Source organism: Mauremys mutica, chromosome 2 (genome assembly GCF_020497125.1).
Source record: "Mauremys mutica isolate MM-2020 ecotype Southern chromosome 2, ASM2049712v1, whole genome shotgun sequence".
NCBI lineage: Eukaryota > Metazoa > Chordata > Testudines > Geoemydidae > Mauremys > Mauremys mutica.
Window position 1 is genome coordinate 263,718,851 of NC_059073.1, and position 17,466 is coordinate 263,736,316.

The 17,466-nt window shown below is 47.8% G+C and overlaps 1 protein-coding gene across 2 annotated transcripts in view; it reads right to left on the reverse strand.

Moving 5' to 3' along the window:
- Positions 1-17,466, reverse strand: part of ODAD2 (outer dynein arm docking complex subunit 2) — a 166,941-nt gene that overhangs the window by 138,306 nt on the left and 11,169 nt on the right. For both annotated transcript variants that reach the window (XM_045004392.1, XM_045004393.1), the window contains exon 7: positions 16,276-16,392. In XM_045004392.1, the coding sequence (XP_044860327.1) occupies positions 16,276-16,392 (117 nt within the window). The remainder of the gene's footprint in view (positions 1-16,275; positions 16,393-17,466) is intronic.

Sequence of the window (17,466 nt, forward strand, 5' to 3'; positions counted from 1 at the left end):
CTGAGTCTGACGATAGGCCCAAGGAGTCCAAAAGGGCTATTGTACTGTGCCCTGCCACTGGGGTGGCAATAATACTGCCGGTGCCAATGAGTTCATGACCCTCCGGTGCCGGCACTGGTGCTGGGATCACGAGCAGTACCGGTTGCATCGGAAGACAGAATACTCAGCCTCTGACTCAGACAAGTACTCTGAGCCCCACCATGGGGGGTGGGGGCACGGAGCCCAATGGTGCTGGGGAGGGGTACTGAGGTGATGGGGAGTGGCACCATAACATCGTGGGCATGCCCCAATGGGGAACAGGAGGCGGTGCCGCCATCGGTGCTGTGAAAAGTGCCGGAGATGGTGCCACATGCGGCTCTGTCATAGATGCCGCAGATGGTGCCGTCGTCGGTGCCGCTGGTGGTGCCTGAACTTGGGTCAACGTCTGGAGCAGTGCTGGTGCTCGCATCTTTGGGGCAGGGGACTGTGCCGTCATGGCAATAAGGTCCTGCGCTGCCTCGTGGTATCCGGTGTGGAGGGGACATTGAGATCTTCCTCCAATTCCCCCCGAGTCGTGGAGTCCACTGGCACCGGACTCGAGGGACCTCCAGCTGGGGCCGAAGTCAATGTTGCTGGGTCTTGAAGGCCAGTGAGTGTCCTGCTGCAGGACGCATCCCACTGGAATTCCCTTGCAGCTTCTTGATGGGGGGAACGACCCCTGTTTGCCTTCTTTTTCTTATGCAACACCAGGGACTTTGAGTGGTGCTGCCCACTAGAGCTGGCTTTACACAGGGAGTAGTGCTGATGCTCCTTGGAGGAGTCCTTTCTCGGTGCCAGGTCTCCCACACCGAGGCTGGGGCGCAGCGCACTGATGCTGCCAGTGCCATTTCCAGTACTGGTGGAGGGCTGACTCCATCAGGAGGAGTTTTAAATGATAGTCCCGCTCTCTTTTAGTCCTGGGTCTAAAGCTCCTGCAACCTGAGCATTTGTTTGTCTGATGACCTTCTCCTAGGCACTTAAGACAAGCAGCGTGGACATAGGTTTTGCACACCTCTCACACTCCTTAAACCCCTGCGACCAAGGCATGCCTGGGGAAAACTGGTGGGCGGGAGAGCAAAGTAAGCTTAACTAACTGCTGTTACTACAACTCAATTAAACTACTTACAAATAAGAAAAAAGGGAACCACTAGGTAGCCACTTGCGAATGCAAGAGACCAAATTTCTCCAACGACCGTTACCAGCAGTCAGGAGGAACTGAGCAGGTGGCAGGTCTGCAGGGACCTATATACACCGCCATGAAGGCGCCACTGTGTGGGGCTCCACATCCGGCCCAACGGGTACTGCTAGGGGAAAAATCCTCCGACGATCGTACATGCGGTGCACACACACACACACACCCCTATTGGAATGCATATGTGCAATCACTTGAAGAAGAACTATCATTTCCTCTAAAGAACCATTTATTTTATGTCAGAGAAACAATCATAACAACTGAGCTGCAACTTAATTACATTTAGACAGTGAGAAATGCAGCGGCCATCCAGAGACACCAACATCTTTGGAGCTTTTTTGTTAGTTGTTGCTAACTAGCAGTTTGCTATGAGGAAGGGAATACCCATTCATTCCAGATCAGCAGAAATAATAGTATATTTAATATTTTATACACAAAATTTATAATGAATTCATAATCTGTATATTTTCAAAAATATACATCTATGGGGACTTTTTGCCATACTCATAGGAACACTTATTGTATTTTTAAATTCTGTATTAATTCTACCTTCAAGAGTTCTAAAGCAGAGGCAGTTAGTTTAGTGAAGTCAATCCTTTTGGCAGCAGGTTTAAAACAAATAAAAGGAAGTTCTTCATGCAGCGCACAGTCAACTTGTGGAACTCCTTGCCTGAGGAGGTTGTGAAGGCTAGGACTATAACAGCGTTTAAAAGAGAACTGGATAAATTCATGGAGGTTAAGTCCATTAATGGATATTAGCCAAGATGGGTAAGGAAGGGTGTCCCTAGCCTCTGTTTGTCACAGGGTGGAGATGGATGGCAGGAGAGAGATCACTTGATCATTGCCTGTTGGGTTCACTCCCTCTGGGGCACCTGGCATTGGCCACTGTCGGTAGACAGGATACTGCGCTAGATGGACCTTTGGTCTGACCCAGTACGGCCATTCTTATGTTCTTATGTTCTTTTTAAAACCCTGTTACTGCAGTAATCATGACTAAAAATGTTCGTTCATCACAATACTTATGATCAGTAAATTCACATTTATATACAGTTATGATGAATTATTTTTGTCTAAGCAAAGATGTAGAATGGATTTTAAAACAATGTATTATTAAAATTTTATTATTTTTAGACAGAACAAAATATTAAAGGTTAATACCAAAATTATCAAAACTAGCCACTGGTTTTATGTGCCCAACTTGAAATACCTTAGGTCTGACTTTCAAAAATGTGCTATTCCAGTTAAAGTAAACCTGAGCTCAGCACCTCTGAAAATCAGGCCCAAGGTGGCTCAAAGTTGGACACACAAAGATGAAGTACTCAAAAGCTGTGTCTACTCTTGAAAATTTGGGTCCTAATTATTTGCTCATTTCACCAAATAAAATGGAGTCCCATAAACATGAGAATGAACTCTAAGAATTTTCTTCCAGCTAATTACATTTTTATGATAAATAATTTAGCTCTTCCATGTAGGGGAAATATATACTGTATTGTTGCCTTGTGAGCCAATATTCAGGATCTTGGAGGGTCTTTCTCTTAGGAGGAGAAAATGATAGTTGTTGGGTTTTTTTGTGAAAGCCTATTCATTTACAAAGAATGTACACAAAGTCCTGTTTCCCTGAACACAGTAGGAATCAAACAGGACACAGTTTCCTTGCTCAATATTCCAAGCCTTTTTTCCAGCCAGCACTCAATCTGTCTCTCTTTGCTTTTGCTCACTCACACTATAAGTGCGCATCTCTAGCTGTCCTTGGCTTTCTGCTCATTCTCTACCCAGCAAAAAAATACTGAGCCTTCTGCCTTTGCATTCAGCCTCAAATAAATCTCTCCACCCACACAGCTCATCCAGTGGCGCTGGAACACTTTGTAGTGGAGGTGCTGAAAGCCAGTTAAGGAAACTGTAAAGCAGTGGTCCCCAAACTCATGTCCCCCTTAACCCTGTCTGTGCCTCCCACCCCCAGAACCTTGGCTTTGGGAGGGGGGGACACAGACGTGGGCAAGGGGGCTGAGGCCACAGCTGGTGGCAGATGTGGGACTGGCAGCCAGGACCCTGGGCGCAAGCCAGGAGCGGAGCCTCAGGCGTGAGGCCGGCAGCCGGGACCCTGGGTGTGGGGCCAGAAGCCAGGACACCAGGTGCAGGTTGGGGATGTTGCAGCACCCCCCCACACACACCCTTAGTTCCCATGCTTATGAGCTCAGCTCCTGATCAGCCTTGCATGTGGCCTGCATTTTGGTAGTGGCTCTTATTGTTTCAGTTACTTTACTCCAAAAGGAGCTTAACTGCTTCTGACATTTATCCCAAATGAAGGGCAGCTGTTATACCCACCAGCATCAACAAGGTACCATGCAACTCTCTTGTATAACAGCATTAAAAGGTCAATGAAAGGAATCCCAGACCCTTCTTAACACTGCTTAATAATGGACTGTGTTCTCCAAGTCAATTACAAATTAGTGCTGATGAGTTCTGAAAGGAGTCCTGTTGAGCTTTTAAAAGAATGGCAGTTGTGGCCAGGGCCTTGAGGAAGATACAGTATTCCTCATCTTGGCATGCAAACATCAAGACTCGGATTCTTGATCCATACCCTGAATGTGCAGTATCAACAATAGAAGAGGGCGAGTTTTTAGGCCAAAAGAAGTTATCTCTTCTTCCTGTTTCTCCTAGGGAACATTAGCAGGAGACTGTTTGGAGGCAATTCTCTCACGGTATGTCACGAAGCAAACTTGTTCCAGACCTCACATACTGTAGATTCTGTTTCTGAATTGATAAATGCCATGTATTTCTTTCTAACCACTTAAAATCACAGTTACAAAAAAGAACAGTTACTCACTGCAGCAAGAATTTTTTCCCTTCTAATAACTCTCCCCAAGCATATGCAATATGCTTTTTAAGTTTTTTAGTGCCTGTGAAAGGTGCCAGATTGACTGTACAGAAAATTGTAGCCATTAACCAAAGAACAGATATAGCAAAGGCAGTAGCAATGCAAGCTTCTCCATGTTATTCCATAAATGATTTCAACCATCAGATGGAGAAACTGTTATTAGTATTGTGCAGATCAGTATCTATATCACTTCAAATCCTAGATCTCTGCTGAGAAAAGCTAGAAAAGGATGATACTTATGGTGCAGGGTTTTCTCATATGGAGCCGTATCTCAATAAGCTAAACATAGTTGACAGTTATTTACTAAACACCATAAAATATGCTTTATGCTATGCAAAATGTAAAGGAAGTATGTTCCCTGTCTCAAGATGCCAGGTTCTGGTTAGAATTTAAATGGCAAGATAAATCAAAGCAAGTTATACTGGTGATTCAGTAAGTGGCATTCTTCCCAAACAGTCAGTACTTAAACCAGTGCTCCAGTGTGGTGTGAGGGGCCACTGTGCTGCTGGAGGAACCATCTTTCAAATGAAATGTAAAACTAAGGTCCTGAACCTTTGTGGATATTAAGGCTATAAGTACACTGCAAACCACGAGAGAGAGAGAGAGAGAGAGAGAGAGAGAGAGAAAAGCAGGCTGCATCCACTCTATGGTGTGTAACTACATGTGTCAACAGGACTCTGGCAGTGGGGAGGTATCGGGGAGCAGCCAGATCCTTTTCACACTGCCTCCCCCTTGCCAGAACATTGCCCCACTGCTGGAGTCTTTCACTGTGGCAAGGAAAGGCTCTGGCAGCTCCCTGTGGCAGGAAAAGGCTCTAGCTGCAGGCAGAGTTTTTCCCCACTGCCAGAGTTATTCTCCACTGCTGGAGCATTTCCCTGTGGCAGGAAAAGACTCCAGCAACAGGAAGGCAGTGAGACACTACACTGCTAAAAATAGCAGTATAGATGGGGAGGCACTACTTGGGCAAGTAGAGAGCTCTGTATAGTACATACCTAGGTACACACTCACAGGGTTCAGGAGTGTCTTTACTCTATTCACCTAAGCAGTGCCTCACCATCTACACTGCTGTTTAGACCCATGCTAGGGGGCCGTGTAAGGTATGCTACTCTACATGCTGCCAAAAGGAATATAGATGTACAATGTAGAGGTACAGGGGAGTCGCATCTTATGCAGGGGTTAGGTTCTGAAGTCAGTGCGTCAGGCGAAAATCGCGTATAGTCAAACGCTTATTGAGTGGAATGGCGGGTGGGATCGCCCGCACTACAGGTACAGTATTTAAAATGTTATTTTTCTCTTTTTTGTTTTGTTTAGTTAAAATCGCATAAGTTAAATGCGCCTATGATGCAACTTCACTGTACCCTAAAGATCCTATGGCACGTTTTACAAGGAGAAGGCTGTTAGCCTTGGTATAGTGGATATATTTCAATTTAAATGATAACATTCTTCCTACCTAACTTCTTCTATAGATTCAGTCCGAAATAATATTCTTTTTTATTTCCTATTGTAATTTGTTGGGCAAAATGCTTTAGGATTCTTTTGGCTGAAAGGTGCTACATAAACCTAAGAGGATATTTTAAAAAGCCTAAATTCCAATAATGGTGGAGGTCTTCTGACAAGTTTCAACGTGTAATTAATTTTACTGCCGAGTTATAAACCACTGAAAATCTGTAAAGAAAGGTCTGTAAATAGGAATGATGAAACAACTTTAACTGTATTGGCATTACTGGATGCTATTGTAAGAGGTAAAATGGGACATTTTTTACTCTAGCTAATGTTGCAGTCCGAATGGAAGCCAAAGACACACTTAAATCTTAGAGCTGCTGTAGCCTGGTGGCAAGGTATTTGGAGGAGACGGTATTTGTAGCTATTTGTATTTGTATGTGTAGAGGCTGGTAGGGGCAGTGTGCTGGGAGAGAAGTTGAGCCCTGATTAGGAGGCGAGGCTTCTCCAACTAGGGGTCCTCCAACTAGGCTTCTCCAACTAGGGGTCCTAACAGCCAGTCAGGCAGTGGCACAGACAGCTGCAGCAGCACAGGAGCCAGCACACAGAGCTGTTAACAGGGGAGTTTGAGTGGGAGTGTGCAAGAGAAGTTTGGGGGGAAGACTAGAAGAACCATGCAGAGGAACAGACAAGCTAGTGAAGTGGGCGTATGGTGTTCTGGCAGTGTTTTGATGCTCGCTGGGGGTTTGTTTTGCTGTGGGTGGTGGTGTTTTGGGTTGATTTGTGTTTCCCAGACTAACAGGATTTAGGTGGAAAGACTATGACAGATACAGAGGCAGCAGTTGTAGTGACCCAAGCAGTGGAAGACACAATGAAGATGACTGGACGTGGAAGCTGCGGCATGTACATGATCCTGGAGGGGGTACCTGAAAAGAGTTTAGTCTGCATGAAGTGCCGCCTGATAGAGCTGATGGAAGAAAAGATCCGAGGATTGGAGATGCAGGTGGAAACTCTGGTTGAGTTTAGAAGGGGGTTCGAGCAGATGATGGAGCAAAGACACGAGGAGGCTGAAGGGAAAAGCTCAGACTTGCAGATGGAAGCAGGACCAAAAAACTCTGAGGGGAGACTGCTGGGTGAGGAAAGTGGACAGTGGAAGCATGTGACTAAGAGAACCAGGTAGAGGAAAAGACGGGCTAGTGAAGGAGAAATAGAGCTCAGGAACAGGTTTGCGGAGTTGGAAAATGAAGAAGGGGCACAGCAGGTGGTCACTGAAGGTGAGAGGGCAAGGAAGAAGAGAAGAGCAGCTAGTCCTATAGGAAGAGGGGAGGAGCCACTGGAGATAACACCACCAAATATGAGCCCCAGGAGGATACAGAATGGGTTGCAGAGGATTGCAAGAGAGAATAGGAATCGAGAGGACTTGCAGCCAGAGGGAACAGGGGATAGACCAGAGAATTGCACCATCACCAGGAAAAGGCAGGTCTACGTGATTGGGGACTCCTTATTGATAAGAACAGAGAGGCCTGAAACCAGAGCTGATCCAGAGAACAGAAGAGTGTGCTGTCTGCTGGGTGCTAAGATACAGGATGTGGACCTGAGGCTGAAGAGGATCCTAATGGGAGCAGGAAAGAATCCACTGATTGTCCTTCATGTGGGAACAAATGATACGGCTAGATTCTTGCTGGAATGTATCAAGGAAGACTATGCAAGGCTCGGGAAGACGCGTAAGGAAATCGAGGCTCAGGTGATCTTCAGTGGGATTCTGCCCATTCCTAGAGAAGGACAACAAAGGTGTGACAAGATTATGATGCTCAACAGATGGCTCAGGCAGTGGTGCTATAAGGAAGGCGTTGGTATGTATGGCCACTGGGAGGCATTAATGGACAGATGACTGTTCTCTTGAGATGGACTTCACCTGAGTAGGGAGGGAAATAGACTTCTAGGATGGAGGCTGGCACAACTGATTAAGAGAGCTTTAAACTAGGAATTTGGGGGAGATGGTTGGGAGATGTCCAGGTAATCTCCACCCAGATTTTAACATTGAGAGCGAAGAAAACTAAGTAAGAAAGGATACAGCCGTGGGTAGGAGAATGGACATAAGGAGGAAGGGTAGTGTAGATACCAGTCTAATAGGAGATACTGGCAGTAGAATGTCTGTGCCTAATCAGGTAAAGAATGTGAGTGAAGCCAAACAGCAAACATTAAGATGTATGTACAGCAGGGGTTGGCAACCTCTGGCACGCGGCTCGCTAGGGTAAGCACCCTGGCGGGCTGGGCCAGTTTGTTTACTTGCCGCGTCAGCAGGTTCGGCTGATCATGGCTCCCACTGGCTGCGGTTCACCGCTCCAGGCCAATGGGGGAGGTGGGAAGCCGCGACCAGCACATCCCTCGGCCTGCGCCGCTTTCCGCAGCCCCCATTGGCCTGGGACAGCAAACCGCGGCCAGTGGGAGCTGCGATCAGTCGAACCTGCCAACGCGGCAGGTAAACAAACTGGCCCGGCCCGCCAAGGTGCTTACCCTGGCGAGCCGCGTGCCAGAGGTTGCCGATCCCTGATGTACACCAATGCAAGGAGCCTAGGTAACAAAATGGAGGAACTAGAGTTCCTAGTGCAGGAAGTGAAAACAGATATTATAGGAATAATAGTCATGACTGGAGTACAGGTATTGAAGTGTATGTGCTGTTTAGGAAAGACAGAAATAAAGGCAAAGGTGGTGGAGTAGCACTGTATATAAATGATGAGGTAGACTGTAAAGAAATAAGAAGGGATGGAATGGATAAGACAGAGTCTGTCTGGGCAAAACTCACATTGGGGAAGAAAGCTACTACAGCCTCTCCAGGATAGTGCTTGGGGTTTGCTATAGACCACCAGGATCTGATTTGGATAGAGAGCTTTTTAATGAAGTAAATACTAACGGGAACTGTGTGATCATGGGAGACTTTAACTTCCCAGATATAGACTGGAGGACAAGTGCTAGTAATAAGAATAGGGCTCAGATTTTCCTGGAAGCGATAGCTGATGGATTCCTTCACCAAGTAGTTGCTGAACCAACAAGAGGGGATGCCATTTTAGATTTGGTTTTGGTGAGTAGTGAGAACCTCTTAGAAGAAATGGTTGTAGGGGACAACCTTGGTTCGAGTGATCATGAGCTAATTCAGTTCAAACTAAATGGAAGGATAAACAAAAAATAGATCTGTGACTAGGGTTTTTTAGTTCAAAAGGGCTAACTTTAAAAAATTAAGGAAATTAGTTGGGGAAGTGGATTGGACTGAAGAACTTGTGGATCTAAAGGCGGAGGAGGCCTGGAATTACTTCAAGTCAAAGTTGCAGAAACTATCAGAAGCCTGCATCCCAAGAAAGGGGGGAAAATTCATAGGCAGGAGCTGTAGATGAAGCTGGATGAGCAAGCTTCTCAGAGAGGTGATTAAGAAAAAGCAGAAAGCCTACAAGGAATGGAAGATGGAAGTGATCAACAAGGAAAGCTACCTTATTGAGGTCAGAACATGTAGGGATAAAGTGAGAAAAGCCAAAACCCACGTAGAGTTGGACTTTGCAAAGGGAATTAAAACCAACAGTAAAAGGTTCTATGGCTATATAAATAAGAAGAAAACAAAGAAAGAAGTGGAACCGCTAAATACTGAGGATGGAGTGGAGGTTAAGGATAATCTAGGCATGGCCCAATATCTAAACAAATATTTTACCTCAGTCTTTTAATGAAGCTAATGAGGAGCTTAGGTATTATGGTAGGATGACAAATGGGAATGAGGATATGGAGGTAGATATTACCACATCCGAGGTAGAAGCCAAAATCGAACAGATTAATGGGACTAAATTGGGGGGCCCAGATAATCTTCATCCAAGAATACTAAAGGAACTGGCACATGAAATTGCAAGCCCATTAGCAAGAATCTTTAATGAATCTGTAAACTCAGGAGTTGTACCATATGACTGAAGAATTGCTCACATAGTTCCTATTTTTAAGAAAGGAAAAAAGGGTAACTACAGGCCTGTTAGTTTGACATCTGTAGTATGCAAGGTCTTGGAAAAAATTTTGAAGGAGAAAGTAGTTAAGGACATTGAGGTCAATGGTAATTGGGACAAAATACAACATGGTTTTACAAAAGGTAGGTCATGCCAAACCAACCCGATCTCCTTCTTTGAGAAGGTAACATCTTTTAGACAAAGGAAACACAGTGGATCTAATTTACCTCGATTTCAGTAAGGCATTTGATACGGTTCCACATGGAGAATTATTAGCTAAATTGGAAAAGATGGGGATCAATATGAAAATTGAAAGGTTGATAAGGAACTGGTTAAAGAGGAGACTACAAAGGGTCATACTGAAAGGTGAACTGTCAGGTTAGAGGGAGGTTACTAGTGGAGTTCCTCGGGGATTAGTTTTGGGATCAATCTTATTTAATCTTTTTATTACTGACCTTGGCACAAAAAGTGGGAATGTGCTAATAAAGTTTACGGATGACACAAAACTGGGAGGTATTGTCCATACAGAGAAAAAGACGGTTACTCACCGTAGTAACTGTTGTTCTTCGAGATGTGTTGCTCCTATCCATTCCATGTAGGTGTGCGCGCCGCGCGTGCACGGCTCTTCGGAACATTTTTACCCTAGCAACTCCGGCGGGCCGGCTGGGCGCCCCCTGGAGTGGCACCGCCATGGCGCTGAATATATACCCCAGCCAGCCCATCCACTCCTCAGTTCCTTCTTGCCGGCTACTCCGACAGTGGGGAAGGAGGGCAGGTCTGGAATGGATAGGAGCAACACATCTTGAAGAACAACAGTTACTACGGTGAGTAACCGTCTTTTCTTCTTCGAGTGATTGCTCCTATGCATTCCATGTAGGTGATTCCCAAGCCTTACCTAGGCGGTGGGGTCGGAGTGAGACGTGGCAGAGTGCAAGACTGCGGAGCCGAAGGCTGCATCGTCTCTGGATTGCTGGACCAACGCGTAATGGGAAGCGAAGGTGTGAACAGAAGACCAGGTGGCCGCTCTACAGATGTCCTGGATGGGGACATGGGCCAGGAAAGCGGCCAATGAGGCTTGCGCTCTCGTCGAGTGAGCGGTGAGGCGGCATGGTGGCACGCGAGCAAGCTCGTAGCATGTCCGGATACATGCCGTCACCCAGGAGGAAATCCACTGCGAGGAGACCGGCTCGCCTTTCATGCAGTCGGCAACCGCCACGAACAGCTGTGGCGAACGCCAGAAGGGCTTCGTCCGCTCGATATAAAAAGTGAGGGCCCTGCGGACGTCCAGGGTGTGAAGCTGTTGCTCACGAGGTGAGGCGTGCGGCTTCGGGAAGAAGACTGGAAGGAAGATCTCCTGATTGAGGTGAAAGGCCGACACCACCTTAGGGAGGAAGGCCGGGTGTGGTCAAAGCTGCACCTTGTCTCCGTGGAATACGGTGTATGGTGGACTAACCGTTAATGCACGGAGCTCAGAAACTCGTCTTGCCGATGTAATTGCGACTAGGAAGGCTGTCTTCCAGGAGAGGTAGAGTAGAGAGCATGTGGCCAGGGGCTTGAAGGGCGGTCCCATAAGCTTGGCCAGAACGAGATTTAAATCCCAGGTCGGGGTAGGACGCCGCACCGGCGGGTATAAGCGGTCCAGGCCTTTAAGGAAGCGGGAAACCATCTGGTTGGAGAAGATGGACCGACCTCCCATGGATGGACGAAAGGCGGACACTGTTGCCAGGTGCACCTTCAAGGAGACCGCAAGACCTTGTTCTTTAAGGTACCACAGGTAGTCCAGGATTGTAGGGATAGGGACTAGGAAGGGATTATGGCCGCGCTGATCGCACCAGAGTGCGAAACGCTTCCATTTCGCGAGGTAGGTGGAGCGAGTGGAAGGCTTCCTGCTTTCAAGTAGGACTTGCTGTACTGCCGCCGAACAGTCCCTCTCTGCGTGGGTCAACCATGCAGGTACCAAGCTGTAAGATGGAGGGACTGCAGTTTCGGGTGGCAGAGTCTGCCGAAGTCCTGTGTGATGAGGTCCAGCCATAACGGGAGGGGAACGGGATCCCGAACGGAGAGCTCGAGCAGCAGGGTGTACCAGTGCTGCCTTGGCCAGGCCGGAGCGACGAGTATTACGCGGGCCCTGTCCCTCCGAAGCTTGAGTAGCACCCGGTGTATGAGCGGGAACGGAGGGAAGGCGTAGAGGAGGTGATCCGTCCAGGAGCAGAGGAATGTGTCCGACAGGGAGCCTGGGGAGCAACCCTGGTACGAACAAAACAGGTGACACTTCCTGTTCTCCTTGGAGGCAAACAGGTCTATCTGGGGAAACCCCCACCTCCGGAAAATTGTGTGCACCACATCCGGACGAAGAGACCACTCGTGGGAGAGGAACGATCTGCTGAGACGGTCGGCCAGCGTGTTCTGCACTCCTGGAAGAAAGGACGCTTCCAGGCGAATCGAGTGGGTCACGCAGAAGTCCCACAGGAGCATCGCTTCCTTGCAGAGCAGGGAGGAGCGAGCTCTGCCCTGCTTGTTTACATAGAACATCGCCGTCGTTGTCCGTGAACACCGCCACGCAGCGGCCTTGCAGACGGGCGCAGAAGGCGAGACACGCCAAGCGGATCGCTCTCAGCTCCCGGACGTTGATATGGAGGGAGAGCTCTTGGGGCGACCAGAGACCTTGCGTGTGAAGGTCGCCCAGGTGAGCCCCCCATCCCAACGCTGAGGCGTCTGTGGTCAGGGTGACGGATGGGCGAGTAGGGCGGAACGGGACTCCTGCACACACGACCTCTGGGTCCAGCCACCAGCTGAGCGAATCGAGGGTAGGCTTCGTGACCGTGACCACCATATCTATGGGATCGCGATGCGGGCGGTACACCGACGCCAGCCAAGATTGAAATGGGCGAAGGCGCAGCCTGGCGTGCGCGGTCACGAATGTGCAGGATGCTATGTGGCCCAGGAGGCGTAGGCAGGACCGAACTGTCATCGTGGGAAAAGTGTGTAGGTCCCGAATGATGGAGACCATTGTCTGGTGCCGAGACCGAGGGAGGCAGGCCCTGGCTAAACTGGAGTCGAGGACCGCTCCGATGAACTCCACTCGTTGCGATGGAGTTAAAGTGGACTTCTCGGCATTGATGATGAAGACAGACCCTGGACCACCGCTTCTGGAGCTGGTTCTTCCAGGGGGTGTGAAGCCGCCTCGGACCCTGGACGCTGAGTGGGACCAGGTGGTGACGGGGCCTCACCCGGTGGTGATGGGGGAGGTCTGCTCACCGTGGCTTCGGGCACCCTATGTTCAGGGCCCACGTGCCTTGGGGGAAAGGGGAAACCTTGAGGCTCGTGGTAGGCCCAAGGGACCCAAAAACCCCACTGCTGCGGTCCGTGGTCCTGGCCTTGGGGGTCGGCCCGGAGATCTCTCCCGCTGCCCGCCTGAGAGGCGATTGAGGGCTGACGCGAAGGCCAAGGCGGGGCAGAGGCGCTGAAAGATTGCGCCGTGGATGCCGGCAGTAGGTCCCTGGACGGTGCCGAGGATCGGTGCCGGTCATCGCGGTGCCGGGATGGAGAGTGGGACCAGCGACTGTTGCGGTGCCGGGAGCTCGACCGTGACCTCGACCGACGGCATCGGGAGCGGCTTCGGGAGTCGCGGTGCCGGGAACGGTACCGGGATCCGGACCTCCCTCGGTACCGGCGGTCGGGCAACCGGGACCGGGGGCGTCTCCGGGAGTGCGACAGGTACCGCGATGTTCAGCGGTACCGGGACTGCGACCGGTGCCGAGACGGGGAGCGGTACCGCGATGGTGAACGGTGCCGAGATTGGAACGGCGTGGCGGTGAACGTCTGCAGGACCGGGAGCGGGAGCGGGACCGACGTCTCTCTCGTCCGTCAGGGGGAGGTGGCCGCATCATCGCCGGCTTGCCCGCTGACTGAATGGCCGGCACCGGCGGTGCCGGGGGCCGGAGGCTCGGTGCCTCTGTGAGCTCGATGAGCTCTCTCGCCGTCGAGAATGTCTCGGGCGTGGACGGGAGCTGCAGCTCAACCGCAGTTGGCACCGGGGAGCAGGGTGGTACCGGACTCAACGGCTCTTGCGGCGCCGGAGTCGATGGTACCGTGCACGGTTTGTGCACCGCCACAGCCGGTACCGGAGGGGCCGGTGGTGGCTGGGCAAGCTGTCCCGTAGCATGCGGCTTGGAGGCCGTCTGCGCCGTCTTCCGTTTCCTCGTTGGAGAGAGGGAATGGTGCCGGGATGCCGGTGCCGGCTGCGGAGCTTGAGCAGTCTCGGTACCGGAGCGGCTCGGGGCCGCCGGTGCCCTGCGCGCCGATGACGATTTCGGTGCCGCTGGGGTCGGCGTGGGAGGTTGAAGTGTCGCCTCCATAAGGAGCTGCTTCAGGCGAGTGTCCCGCTCCTTTCTAGTTCTCGGCTTAAATGCCGTGCAGATGGGACACTTATCTGGACGATGGGTCTCCCCTAGGCAGCGCAGGCAGGAGTCGTGCGGGTCCCCGACAGGCATGTGCCGCTGGCAAGCCGCACAGGGCTTAAACCCCGGTGCCTTGGGCATGAGCCCGCACCGGTTGTGGAAGAAGAGGGGCTAAAACCCCTCTAATTCCCTAACTATACTATATCTAACTAAACTTATTCAACTAATCTAACAACTAAACTAACTTAACCAACTATGAACACATAGGAAATGGAGAAACGCAAGAGCTGTGGAGGTAAGGGAGCCCTCCACTGTTCCAACTGGCCGTCACGGGCGGTAAGAAGGAACTGAGGAGTGGACGGGCCGGCTGGGGTATATATTCAGCGCCATGGCGGCGCCACTCCAGGGTTGCTAGGGTAAAAATGTTCCAAAGAGCCGTGCACGCGCGGCGCGCACACCTACATGGAATGCATAGGAGCAATCACTCGAAGAAGAAGACCACGATATCATACAGGAAGATCTGGATGACCTTGGAAACTGGAATAATAGGATGAAATTTAATAGTGAAAAGTGCAAGGTCATGCATTTAGGGATTAATAACAAGAATTTTTGTTATAAGATGTGGACGCATCAGTTGGAAGTAACAGAGGAGGAGAAGGACCTCGGAGTATTGGTTGATCACAGGATGACTGTGAGCCGCCAATGTGATATGAAAAACAACTGTAGAAAAAGAAATTGTTGATGATACCAAAGTATGAACAATTATTAATTAAATGTAAATGGTATGTATTATAAGACTGTGTTAGTATGTAGTATAAAAACAGTCTGGTAAGTTGTATTGTAAATGCCATTCCAATTTTTCTCATTTTGTGGTTTCCTTTGTCCCTAGAAATCTATAATATACATCTGAGTGTCTTTTTATTCATTTAGCCATTTTCATTATTCATTTACCCATTTTCATTATTCATTTTCTCTTTGGGCTGGATCTTGCACTTATAGTAATAAAAACTATATATTGTATATAATAACACTGTATCATACCACAGTTATTCTGGGAGGAGGCTTATAGTTGCAGATGACTGATAAAACTGGTAGCTTAATCCATAAAATTTTAGCAATTACTATTTGATAATGATACTTGACAGAACTTTCTCTAGATAAGTTTTATCAAAAGAAACATATATTTGGAAGAAAAAACAAACAAATTAAAAACTTGACATTTCAACTTTTAAAAATATTTTAAGTAGTTAGAAATATTAGAAAGGTGTCACTGAAAGAATGTAGTATAAATACAGTAATCACAAAGATATTTTTTACTTACTAGCTCACTCATGGACGAGTGAGGATAAAAATAGTCTCCCGTTGTCATAATTTGATGTTATAGGATATGAATATATTTAGTACAAAAGAATATATTTAATACAAAAAAGATTAAGGCATTGCAAGTTCTTGGAAATTCTACATCTAATCATGGATATACATTGTAACTACAACAGAAAACATGAAATATGCAGCAGATTTTTACTAACTTTCTTTAGAAACATTGCTGCAGAAATCTAACAACTATGCAAGTCAATTATATAGCAATGTTTGTGTTTTAGACCAAGTTGGTCAGAACCCATGTAATTCTTACAAATGCAGTTATTTGTAACAGTGACGCAAAGGACATGCCACCTGTTGGCCAAGCAGGGCCCTGCATGCACACTTCCCTCAGCTTGCTCTACTAGTGTTCAGAAATAAACTACTTGCCTCCAGAGTCTTTAAACAGTATTCCCCTTCTCCTAGGATTCAATTTATTTAGTTCATACAGCTTCCCCCAAAGAGCTCCACTTTAGGTTCAGGAGTCTTAACAGCTCTGTTTCTTGGAGATAGAGGGTTTCAGTCAAGCTGCTCCCTCCTTGGCAAAGAAGGCCCATGGCTCCCCTTTTTGAGCTGTGCTCATTACCTCAGGCCAGCTGTGGCTTTCAACCAGCTTCTCATTCAGCTGGTCCCTTTCTACAAAGAGTCCCCAGATTCAGAGGATTCAGCTGACAGCCTTCTCCTGCTGGTGTCTCTCTGAATATACACAGCTCATTCCCAAATGGTTGGAAGACAAGAGAGACTTGCCCCACCCACTCTGCAAGACTTTTGATCCCAGCGCCTTAAACAAACAGTAACTGACTTTCTCCCAATCATTACATATTCTGGGGACTGCTTCCTCTACTCCAATATCTTATTTCCTAGATCTTTTGCATACATCAAAGCCTCCCAAAATCTTAAAGGGCCATGCCACATAACTGGGATGAGTTGACTTCTAAGCACCACTACTAATATGGGAGCACACTATATCACAATACAATATATAAAATAACATCAGAATATACATACCTGTTTAGCCATATTCTCTACAAATTTTGGTGATCTTTCCCTTAATAATGTTATAAGATCTTTACATATGTCACTTTTTCTCTCATAGTCAATATCATCTTTCTCCTTTCCTCTACCCTTAAAAAAGGACACAATTTTAAATTATTATTATTTCTTCTTTCATAATAGATTTCTATCTGTAAGGTAAATACTGTTAAGGAACATAAGTCCCAAACTTGCAATGATCTTCACACAACTGACCACTGTGCCAGCATAGAGCCCCCCCAGGGTCCACTCACATGGAACTCATTGCATGATCAGCATCTTAGACCCAGTCCTGCAAGTAGTTACTACTGCGTGTGGTGCTTTGTGAGTAGTCCCATGGAAAAGGACTTAGGGACCGTGGGAGAAAACCAAATGAACATGAGCCTCTAGTATGATGCAGTGGCTAAGAAAGCTAGGATGTGTAATCAGGGGAATAGCAACTAGAAATATGGAGGGGATATACCATTGTATATAGCATTAGCAAGACCATTAGTGGACTATTGTGTCCAGTTCTGGTGTTCATACTTTAAAACGGATGGTGACAAATTGGAAAGGATATAGAAAAGAGCTACAACACTGATCTGAGATCTGGAAAGCCTGCCTTACAGTGAGAGACTACAGAAGCTCAATCTGTTTACAGCTGATCACAGAGAAGATTAAGAGGTGACTTAACAATGTTCTATAACTTCCTACATGGGGAGAAGATTTCTGACAAGTGCTCTTTAATTTAGCAGACATAAGTATAACAAAATATATGGAAATAAACCATAGAGCTGGAAGGGACCCTGAAAGGTCATCGAGTCCAGCCCCCTGCCTTCACTAGCAGGACCAAGTACTGACTTTTACCCCAGATCCCTAAGTGGCCCCCTCAAGGATTGAACTCACAACTAAGGGCTAATGGCTGGAAGCTAAAACTAGACAAATCCAGACTACAACTAAAGCACACATTTTTGACAGTAAGGATAATTAACCATTGGAAGAACTTAATTAGGGATAAGAACGAGGAGTACTTGTGGTACCTTAGAGACTAACAAATTTATTTGGGCATAAGCTTTCATGGGCTAAAACCAACTTCATCAGATGCATGCAGTGGAAAATACAGTAGGAAGATATATATAGATATATAGATATACACACACAGAGAACATGAAAAAATGGGGGTTTCCA